At 39.5% G+C, this 11,896-nt stretch overlaps 1 protein-coding gene across 2 annotated transcripts in view; it reads left to right on the top strand.

Moving 5' to 3' along the window:
* Window positions 1–959: 959 nt before the first annotated feature.
* The window catches only part of LOC148862405 (MATE efflux family protein), a 35,070-nt gene continuing 24,133 nt past the window's right edge, over window positions 960–11,896 (top strand). The window contains exons 1-4 of one of the 2 annotated variants that reach the window (XM_088974314.1): window positions 960–1,466; window positions 1,532–1,653; window positions 1,798–1,950; window positions 2,103–2,281. In XM_088974314.1, coding sequence (XP_088830440.1) covers window positions 1,159–1,466; window positions 1,532–1,653; window positions 1,798–1,950; window positions 2,103–2,281 — 762 coding nt within the window. In that variant the 5' untranslated portion in view covers window positions 960–1,158. Of the gene's footprint in view, window positions 1,467–1,531; window positions 1,654–1,797; window positions 1,951–2,102; window positions 2,300–11,896 lie in introns of both variants that reach the window. The other variant, XM_088974313.1, reaches the window with a different exon arrangement.

Genomic DNA, 11,896 nt, shown 5'->3' with positions numbered 1-11,896 from the left:
TATCATGCATGTTGCTATTTTAAATTACAGCCTTAGGATTTGAATCTATACACAGGAGCATGAAATCTTTGCTTTAGGATTTGATCTCTTTAAATACGTAATGGCTTCATTTTCATTTAAAATATCTAGAATTAATGAGTAAATTGTCTATTTAACCATCCTGTTTTATTTTTAGGTTGAAATCATTATAAAAGCATCTTAACTTTGATCTTCGTATTCATCAACTACGTGAAGGATTAGTTTAAGTGTAAATATAAACTTCAAACATAGGGAAGAGTTTGTAATTAATTAATTGTAAAAAAAGTTCAAGGACGATAATAAAATTTGCCCTATATGTTCCGTTTTTTCCGTTGAAGGCACAGGCATACCCTTTTGGGGGTGTGCATTATATGTACTAGACTGCCAAACCGAATTGAACTAACTAAAATGGATGGTTTAGTTTGGTTTAGTTTAAACACAAAAATGGTTTGGTTCAGTTTGGGTATGTCATTTGGGCTTTCGGATTAAGCTCAATCGAATTACTCAAATTGTATTATGGACCACAGCGACGGTAATAAAATATTTTGGTTTGATTTAAAAAATTCTCTAAAATCTTCTCCAGACTGCAGAGAACCGGACCATGAACAACCCTAACCCTTGTATGGTTGGCTGTTATACGAACTAAACCGTTCTTCTGGCCTTCGACCCACCAGCACTGAGTCGGGCTCAACGAGAGATTGAACCGAATGAACGGCGTCAACCATTAGCTTGAAGTTGGTGTCGGTTCCACGCCTTGGGTTGGGTTGGGCCTTAAAATTCTGGATCCACGAATCCAAGCTTAGGTTGGTCTTGGATTTTAGACTTTTTAGTCATGGCAAACGGCAAACACCAAGCTAATTGTGAACTGTGACTCCCTTCCATTCTTACAACGCTAATCCTGGAAGATATTTTCAATTCAATTGGCTCGTTAGCCACCCGTTATTTCGGTTGATAGGTAAGAGAAAAATATATGGTTCCCGGGCATTTCTAGTTGAATTGGAAGTTGGAACTCGAGACCCCAAAACCTTAAAATCTTGCACTTACCATTTTCTAATAAAAAAACCTTCAAACCTTGCTCTTTCTTCTTCCTTCCCCTGAAAGAGTGTCTGTGTGACTGTCAGTAAACAGGACTTACAGGATATGTCGAGTTGTTTCTCTCATCCAATTCCCTATGCTTGCTCTCTACATCAGAATTGTTATTGCTCCTACTCGACCACTTCGTCATGTAAATCTCCAACATTCCGAGGAAACCCTAAGTCTACCGTTCGGCTTCGAGCCATCCCTAGAGCTTCACCTCGCAAAAACCCTGCAAGCCGCTTGGAAAACCCAACACGAAAGTCAGAACGTCAAGTTCTTCGTGAACCAATTGAGAATCAAAGCCCAAGTCCAAATATGTCGTCCGCTTCCTCGTTCTTCAATTTGACTACTGGTCTTCTTCATCGCTTAAGGTACCCTAATTGCATTGTTGAAATCTTAATTCCCTGGATTCCCTACTAAATCGTATAACTTGCAGGGACAAGTTGAGGGTTGATGAGATTGCGCTGGATATTTTGTCCATTGCATTGCCAGCTGCATTGGCTCTGGCTGCTGATCCAATTACATCGTTGGTTGACACTGCGTTCGTTGGCCATTTGGGTATGTCACCATTCACCTGGATTTTCTTTCTCCTGGCTTGTTCTAGATTGGGGTCCTTATGGATCTTAATCTTCTTGTCACGGACATAATATGCGGTTGAATATCATGGTAGAAGTAAACTTATTATGATGCTCTCTGTTGTAGGATCTGTTGAACTAGCGGCGGTTGGCGTGTCAATTTCGGTGTTCAATCTGGTGTCCAAATTGTTTAACGTTCCCCTACTTAACATTACGACATCTTTTGTTGCCGAAGAGCAGGCCTTGATCAATGACGACAATGATATCTCTCCCGTAAATGGTGGGAGTACATATCAATCTTTCATTACATAAATTGGATTAATTTGAAATGCAGCTTAAGCTTAAAGTTATTGCGTTTCATTCTTTATTATTAAAATTTCTTGCTTTATTTGATACCTTCCATATGTTAAGTATTTCTTATTCTTACTCTAGGCGATGAAGGTTTTGATTCTCCGTCCATGCCTCGAGAACGTATTGGCGATAAACAAGACAAGAAGTACCTCCCTGCAGTTTCTACTTCTTTAGCGTTAGCTGCTGGCATTGGCATCTCAGAAACCATTGCACTCTCTATTGGTTCGGGATTCCTAATGAATATCATGGGTATACCTGCTGTACGTAGAAGTGATCCAGTACATATCAAGCTTCCACTAAAATCTCATTTTTAGTTTCTAAATGGCATATAAAGGACTTGCATGTATTCGTTCAATGACTTTCTGGGTGAATTGTGAAACCATGATAGGATAGTTTTGTCCTCAATGGCTCAATCCATCCTCTTGGGTTCCATTCCTAGTTCCTACCCCCATGATAATTCCGTGTTTATTTCATACTTGAGTGATGTTAGCTTTCTTGATCATGTGTATGCTTCTAGTTCTTTTGTAAGTTGATTGGCATAACAGCTGGCATGCCTTTTTTATTCTTTTTATTTATTTATTTATTTATTTATTGCTTAATGGGGCTACACAATTGGGGGGGTAGCCTGTCCCTCAAAACCCATAACCCCCCAGCCCTGGTGAAGGCGGGGATCAATCCCAAGATGTAACTTTCTGACTGAAGCTTGAGATTTTGCTCTTCTTTTTGTTGGATCCCAAGAGAATTGAATTCTGTCCTGATAGTTTAGCTAAGGCTGAGGTGCACAAAAAAATGGTGTGATGCCCTTTTTTTTGGGGGGGGGGTCTCTTTTAATTCTGTCTTCATGTACATGCTTTCCTCTTAATATAAGAAGCATTTTCATAAAAAAACAAAAAACTTGTCAACTTCTATATGTTTGGTTTGGTCATGTTGGATAAGTTATTTGTAATATTGATGGTTGCCTGTTTGTCACAAAAAGCTCCATTGGTTCTTCAAAAGAAACCCCCAATTGAGGCATGAAAATTGTTAACCATAGCAACTCTAAAACCCATGAGCCATGGCACAATACTGGGTTTTAGCGTCTGACCTTGCCACCATTGACTGTCCTTTGCTTCTCCATGACACAATACCACCTACAAAAGTGCACTATGCAGAGGTGGATCTCCTTTCATTCTTGAGATTTATCCCAATCAGCATCAGTATAAGCTTCTAACTTGAGATGATCAGGATGAGAGAGTACAATAAACTTCTACCAAGAGTGCCCTTGAGATAGCATGCATCTAAGGCTGATGTATGTACTGACACACTACACTTACAACATAAGAAATATCTGGTTGTGTTGAGCAAAGATACAATAATTTCCTCACCAGTCGTTGGTTCTCTAGTTACTCCACTGGTGATATCCTTAGGGAGTGGCCAGTGAGAGCATCGATTTCTACCAGAAAAATCAAGCCTAGTATACCATGGTCTCCTTTACTATATAGCATATGGTAAAATTAAAATTTTAAAGGTGAATCTTGGGTTACCCGGGGCTTTTAGGAGTAGGAGGTGCATTCAGAAATCATAGAGGAAAGATCATGTTGGTATTTTCAGGCCCAATACGTATTGAAAATTATAAAGAGTTGAACTATAAACAGTGCTTTGAGGGCTGAGATTGGCAAGGGAGGAAGACTGGGAATGTGATCATTGAAGGGGACTCGTGGATACTTATAGATTGGTTAAAAGGGGATATGGTGGAAGCATGGAAGTTTAGACATCAGATTAGGGAAGCAAAAATCTTAACAATTACTTTGGAAGCTACTTTTACAATGGATTCCAAGATTTTCCAACATACTTGTCTACTCCTTAGCTCGTGAAGGAGTTATTAGACAAATAATGACATGGGGGAGTACCCTTTCCCTTTGGCATTATATGTAGTGATAAATTTTGTATAGAGTTAAGGGCTGAGCATGGGGCTCTGTCTATTGTACATGTAGTGGCTATACTGCTTGTATTGCTTGATGAACATAACCAAGAATCGGTCACACACACAAAAAAGAAGATTTTTTTAGTAATAGAAAATTGGTGGTACCAAAGAAAGAAATAGATGACTTATGCTAAATCATGTAGAAAAGATGTAATAAGCATCTAATTGGTGGATGAATCATTTATGGATCCAATGAGAAGATTGCTTGCGTATAGAATTTATTTATTTATTTGATAAATGAATGAATTTTATTAGGTGCCAAAGATAAGGAGTACAAGCATCCCAAGGAGAGGCACGAGATGTGACCTCTCCAGAAAAGTTAGATACAACATTCTAGACTTGCTGGAATAAGTTACAAACTAGCCCAAAAAATAGGGGTGTCCATGGTTCGGTTAATCGAACCATGACACTTTTTTGTAAACCAAACTGGTGGTACCGATTTTTCCAATTCTCTAAACCAAAACCAAACTGGTACCACTGGTTAACCGATCCGTTGGTTTTGGTTTTTGACCGGTTCGATTCTTCGGTTTTTCAGTTTTTTATATTTATAATATATATTATACAAATATATGTATAATATTATATAATAAATAATTAATGATATAATATATTATAAATATTTGAAAAATATATAATATATAATATATTTATAAATAGATCATTATAAATAAAATATAAGTATATATTTATATATAATGAATATATATATTTATATATAATACATAGAAAATATGTGACATATATTAAACCGTTGGTTTTTTTGTAGATTAATTAACCAAAAACCGAACCGGTCCTTCGGTTTTTCAAAAATCCCGAGTTGAGCAGTTCGGTTAATCGCATTTTGCAGTTCGGTTTTTCGGTTTTTTATGAACACCCCTACCAAAAAAGACATTCCTATCAGAGCCAAGTCAAAAGTTCAGAGAGAGAAAGAGAGAAACAAAAGATTGGTGGGTGTGTTGCCTTATGATAGTTGACACCCTAAAAGATATATTTATATTAAAAAAGGTAAAAGGACAAATCTGCCCTTAGTGTACAAAAGAAAGAGAGTACATAAATTAGATGTACAACAATGATGAGTAAAAGTACAAAAATAGCCCTATGGCTAGATCTTTTCACTGTTTCTACACTCCCCCTCAAACTGATGCCTAGGAATAAGCATTGGTTTGTCCATGAGAAATAGATGCTGAACCCAAGTCACTGCTTTAGTCAACAGGTCTGCTAGTTGGAGCCCGGAGGAGACATGGGGAAGAGATATAATACCTTCAAGAAGGAGATCGCTGATGAAGTGGCAATCAACTTCTATGTGTTTGGTGTGCTCATGGAAGGTGGGGTTGGAAGCAATTTTGATTGCACTGACATTGTCTGCATAGAGAGGAACAGATGGTGATGGTTCATTAAGTATTTCAAATAGAAGAGCCCGGAGCCATATGATCTCACTACACACGGAAGACATAGCCTTGTATTCAACTTTAGTGGAAGATTTGGATATAGTAGGTTGTTTCTTGCACTTCCACAAGATAAGAGAGATTGTCTAAGAATACACACCAGCCAGTAGTGGACCGTCGGGTGTCAAGGCATCCAACCTAATCAGCATCCGCATAAGCCGTAAGGTTAATAGGGGATGAGGAAGAGAAAAATATCTCATGTGACAGGGTGCGTTGCACATATCTAATAATCCGATGAATTGCAGATAAATGAGGTTGTCTTAGAGAAGTCACGAACTGGCTCACCAGCTGAACTGCGTAAGATATATTTGGACGAGTCATGGTGAGATAAATTAAACTGCCCACTAGTTGACGATAAAGGGTAGGATCTTCAAGAAGAGAACCATCATCTTTGATGAGTTTCAAATTCAGTTCTAGTGGGGTGTCCACAATCTTGGAATGACTAAGATTTTCCAATTTAACAAGATTAGCCGCATACTTTTGTTGGTTAACAAAATAGCCCCGAGAGTTTCCGCTAACTTCAAGCCCCAAGAAATATGTCAGAGGCCCCAAGTCATCTTAAAGGACTCAACTGTTGTAGCTTATCAATTCCTTCTGTATCATCCCCTATAATGAGTATATCATCGAATGATCAAAAGAACTCTGGATAAAGCTAGCATCAGTGATGACAGATCTGAACTTCTCAAATCAGGCTCTAGGAGCTTGCTTCAGGCCATAAAGTGACTTCTCCAGACGACAAACAAACTACGGGTCTATACAATATCTAGGAGGGGGTTCATATAGATTGTCTCCTTCAACTCCCCATGGAGAAAATCATTCTTGACGTCCATCTGATGGATTGTCCACTGTTTGGCTGCAGATATAGCCATAAGAAGTCGTACAATGGTCATTTTAGCTATAGGAGAAAATGTCTCCTCATAGACTATCCCATATTCTTGTTTATAGCCTTGTGCAACTAACCTAGCCATGTATCTGTCTAGGCTTCCATCAAATTTCAGTTTCACAGAGTAGACCCATCGACTTCTTACAAGAGATGTCTCAGGTGGAGCTTTGACCAAGTCCCAGGTGTCATTCTCAAGAAGGGTTCGAATCTCAGAATCCATGGCATATTTCTAGTGTGGTTCTGCTATAGCCTGTTGGTAAGATCTGAGAATGTTTGTGGTAGATAAAACAATAGAAAAGGAGCTATGGTCTGGTGGAAAACCAAATGTTCAGATGGGTGAGAAATTTTAGAGGAATGACGTAAAGTGGGTGCAATGGGTTCAAGGGGAAGATCATGTGCACTTACTGAGGCAACTAGAGTGACTGGATCAGCAACTGGTGGTGGAGCAGAGGGGGGCACTGAGACTAGACCTGTTCATGGGCTGGGCTTTCACTTGCCACTAATGAAAATGCACTAGGCCCGAGCCCGAGCCCGGCCCGACCAACGGGCCTATAACTTGGGCCCGAGCCTGGCCCTGGTAAAAAGCCCGAAACCCGAGCCCGAGCCCGAAGCCCAACCTAATTGAAAAAAAAATTTCCTATTCAAATTAGAATTAAAAATTCAGATAGTATTTTTTTTTCTATTTAAATGAACAATGGGCCTACAAGATGGTATTTTTCCCTTTCTTTTATATTTTAAAACACAAATTTACATTCTTAAATCAAAAAATTTATTCAAATGGACATAATCACATTATTAATTTTAAGTTTAATATTAGGTCTGGCCGGGCCGGGCTATTTTGACAAAACCCGAGCCCGGCTCGAATTTATTGTGGGCCAGGCTTTTTGGCCCGAATTTATGCCCGTAGGCCTATAAGCATGTTCAAGCCTGTCCGGGGGTCGGGCCGGGCTAGGCCGGCCCGTTGGGCCACCCGGCCCATGAACAGGTCTAATTGAGACTGAAGAAGACCGTTGCTTCTTGAATTAGGTCTGAAGTTGTTGCGGAGGTGGCAATGGTATATCTGAGGTACCTGTAGAGTCAAAATTGTGCAACAAGAAAATGGAAGGAGCTGAGAATTTTACAATATGTTCAAAAAAGGACACACTCTCAAGAAAAACTACATTGCGAGAGATTCTAGTACGATGGACTGAAGGATCATAGCAAATGAATCCACTGTACCCCATAAAAGCACACAAAGTTGCTTGTGTAGTTAACTTTGTGCATTCATGAGGTGGAAGGTGAACAAAACAAGTACAACCAAAAAACCTGAGCATAGATAGATCTGGGGGTTTGTGAAAGAGAGATTGAAAAGGAGAAGAATTAGTCAAAGTAGATGACGGAAGATGATTTCTAAGATAAACAATAGTGCTGGCCCCTCCACTCAAAACCAAGAGGGTACATGATGTTTTGAATGGTAGAATGCTGATGTATTTCATTCTATTGCCAATCGGCATATTTATACAGTAAGCTGCTGCAATAAATAGAAAGAAGAAAAAAATAGAAAGAAAAGAAAATAAAAAGTAGAAAAATAGAAAAAAGAAAATAGAAAGTACAAGAATAGAAAGAAAAACTTTCTAAATCAATCCTTCCACAATCCTAGAAATATATACAATTCTATTTTTACACAAGTACCAAATATAGATCTGCACCATTAACCCCACGTTTTCCAACACTCTCCTCAAGCTGGTGAATAGAGATCCTCCATTCCCAGCTTGGCTATAATTCTTCGAAAGTCTATACTATTGAGCCCTTTAGTAAGTACATCGGCCAGTTGTCCTTTTGTAGACACATAGGGAGTGCAAATCAACTTGTTGTCCAGTTTCTCTTTTATAAAGTGTTGGTCAATTTTGATGTGCTTCGTCCTGTCATGTTGAACAGGATTGTGAGCAATATTGATGGCTGATTTGTTATCACAACATAGTTTCACAGGCTCTTCTCGTGGAATCTTCAGGTCTTCTAAAATTATCTTCAACCAGAGTAATTCACACACTCCTTGTGCCATAGCCCTGAATTCTGCGTCTGCACTTGATCGAGTTACTACATTTTGCTTCTTACTCCTCTAAATGACTAAGTTTCCTCCCAAGAAGGTATAGTAACCGGAAGTGGACCGTCTATCTACTGGAGATCCTGCATAATCGGCATCTGTATATGCTTCAAGAGCCAGTCCCCCATTTCTTTTGAATAAAATTCATTTTCCTGGATTGGCTTTCAAATAGTGCAGAATTCGGTGAGCAGCCTACAGATGAACTTCTTTAGGATTATGGATAAACTGACTTATTACGCTTACAACGTATGCAATATCTGGCCGTGTATGTGCAAGATAAATGAGTTTTCCAACCAGTCTTTGGAACATCTCCTTGTCTACACTTGCATTCTCGCTGGCTTCTCCAAGTTTATGATTGGGATTTATAAGCGTGGAAGCTGGTTTACATGCCATATTTCCTGTTTCTCTCAAAAGATCAACAACATACTTTTGTTGAGAGATAAAGATGCTTTGTTTAGAATGTGCTACTTCAATTTCGAGAAAATACTTTAGTCTCCCCAAGTCTTTTATCTCAAATTCTCTGGAAAGGCAGTTTTTCAATTTATCATTCCCAGTAACGATTATATCGTCCACATAGACTAATAGTGCAGTAACTCCCCCTGAGGCTGTGTGTTTGATAAACAATGTGTGGTCACCTTGACTTTGCTTGTAACCTGTACTAAGCATCACCTTTGTAAACCTTCCAAACCATGCTCTCGGAGATTGTTTGAGGCCGTATAGTGCTTTCTTCAACCTACAAACTTTGTTCCCCTTAATGCCTTCTCCAAAACCCGGTGGAATGTCCATGTATATCTCATCTTCTAGATCACCATGGAGAAATGCATTTTTTATATCAAACTGTTGCAAATCCCAATTATAGTTAGCGGCCAAAGACAGCAGCACCCTTACTGTATTCATTTTAGCTACTAGGGCAAAAGTTTCCTGATAATCTACCCCATAAGTCTGTGTATATCCCTTGGCTACTGTAGAGGAGATGGGCCGAATGGCCCATAGATTGTCATTTCATGTTATGTTATGTTTCTCTTTGTTATGGGCCTTATTCTGGGCCCATACTCGGTAATGTTCTCTTTGTTTTAGAGTGTTAGAGTGATGTTAAGTTCAAAACTCTCACTCTCTAACACTCATTGCCGCCAACTCTCTGTCCTCTTCCTCTCTTGTTTGTTTAGTTTCTGTTTTGCATCTAATCTCAAACAGTTCCATACATCAAGTGAACTGTTTTCAACTTGGTATCAGAGCGGGTCATTGCTTGGCGTGTCCCTCATGTGGTTCTAGTTCAGCCAACTGCATGAGGAGGTTCTAGGGCTGAATGTTTACAGTCATTCGCCTGGTTCTTGGAGGTCATTGGAGGGTACCCAAGTTTCTATACACTTGGAGAAGGGTTCGGTGATCAGGAAGAATCATAGAGCAAGTTTTCCAGCCTGATTTGAAATCAGAAAAAGGGGATTTCGAAGCTAGCTCAGAGAGCAAAGTGTTCGGCCTAGTTTGAAGTTCAAACCAGAGATACTGTAAGTTGTTTTCTCAGTTCTTTGCTGAATTATTTTGTTATTTGGGAGGACTGTTAAAGCATTCAAAGCACACCTCCATTCGGCCCACTGTTGCTGGACTGATTCTACTCAGAAATTTTTGGGTTATTCTGGAAGTGTGGCTCGACTATTATTGGACTTCCAAAACTGCTGAAAACTGATCTAGTGTACAAGCCTCTACTTTAGTTTAGCTACTTCTTGGACCTAGACGGAGTGTTCTTGAAGTGATTTCTGCTGGGTTAACAGTGAAGTGTTGACTGTTGCATACATAATGTTTGTAAAATGTCTTCTTAGGTACTGTGGACTGTATTTTTTGTTCTCCTTGGGAAATTATTGTTGGGGAAATGCATAATCTTCTTCTGTCAAAGTGTTCTTTCATGTACTTTACACAATTGTCTGACTGATCCTTTCCCATGTGAACTAATTGATATTCTGTCCAAAGGTTGATGAACCCTGCATAATATTCCTGGACCTTTTTGTCTCCCTGATAGTACGAGAAGATGTTAACCTCTATCTGATACTGTCTAAAGGTGTTCGATTGCTGATAAACCTTTTCAAGATACTAGTACATCTCATAGGCTGACCTGTACCCTCTCATAGGGATAGCAATATCAGTTTCGACTAAACCTAGGATCCATGATGCAATTTTTGCATTGTCGATCTTCCACTGATTAAGGCCCTTAATATTAGAATCATTAGGTTTAGATACAAAACCATCCAGATATCCCCAAAGACATTTAGCTTCGACATGGAATTGAAAGTTAGTCTTCCATAATGCATAGTTTGTGAACCTCCACCCTTTCTGATGCCATTGGGAGACAAACGGCAACAAGACACACTTCCAGGAAACCAATAAAATTCGAACCAATTGATGTCCAAAAAAGGTAACTGTAATGCTCTGCCGAACTGAAGAGTGGATCGAAGCCCCTCAAAATCAAAACTGATCCAAACCAAACCAAAAGGATTCGGTAGATCTGCTCTGGGCGACACCAGATCTACGATTTTGGGCTGATCCGATGTCTCTACAAGGAGATCTAACAAGAAAGATGAATCCGATGGTGCAGCAGTCCAGGAAGATGATTTGTAAAGTTCAGATATGTAGCCAATCTAGGAAGAGGATTAAAGGACACTCAAGAACCTCCCAAATACTATTAGAGAGTTCTTGAACCAGTGGTAACAGAGATGATCAAAGAGATACTGTGTAGATCAGGTCGTGACCTGCTCTGATACCATGTCAGAGTCAAGTTGAAAGTTCAGAGAGAGAGAAAGAGAGAAACAAAAGATTGGTGGGTGTGTCACCTTGTGGCAGTCAACACCCTAAAAGATATATTTATATTGAAAAAGGTAAAAGGGAAAATCTGGTCTTAGTGTACAAAAGAAAGAGAGTACATAAATTAGATGTACAACAATGAAGAGTGAAAGTACAAAAATAGTCCTGCGGCTAGATCTTCTCACTGTCTCTACAATTCCTTGGATACCCCTTGCTTGGCCAAGGAATCAGCCACAGTATTTGCCAACCTGCTTACCCATTTAACATCAACTCTCATATTACTGATTAGCCACTTCACTTTTTTGAGGTCTCTATAGCCCCAAATGGTAGTGCTTGGGTTTGATAGCCACCCTGGTACCGCCTAAGAATCTCCTTCAATTAAAAGATGTTCCACGGTATTACTGGTTACCCATTTAACATCAATTCTCATATTACTGGTTAGCCACTTCACTTTTTTTAGGAGGTCTCTATAGCCCCAAATGGTAGTGTTTGGGTTTGACAGCCACCCTACTACCACCTGAGAATCTCCTTCAATTAAAAGATGTTCCACCCCAAGCTGGTTGGCAACCTGGATCTTGAACCGCAGCTAGTAACTTAGCTCTTGTAGAGTCTCCCACTCCCACCGGCCTTGAGAACAAGTAAATAATGTTGTTGTCCTTATTTCTTAGCACACCCCCTACACCCGAAGGCCCAGGGTTACCTTGGCTG

This window comes from Nelumbo lutea, chromosome 3 (assembly GCF_056320005.1).
Source record: "Nelumbo lutea isolate HS-2025 chromosome 3, American lotus-T2T, whole genome shotgun sequence".
NCBI classification, from domain to species: Eukaryota; Viridiplantae; Streptophyta; class Magnoliopsida; order Proteales; family Nelumbonaceae; genus Nelumbo; species Nelumbo lutea.
The sequence above is the reverse complement of the archived record's forward strand: the minus strand, read 5'-3'. Positions and strand labels throughout refer to the sequence as shown.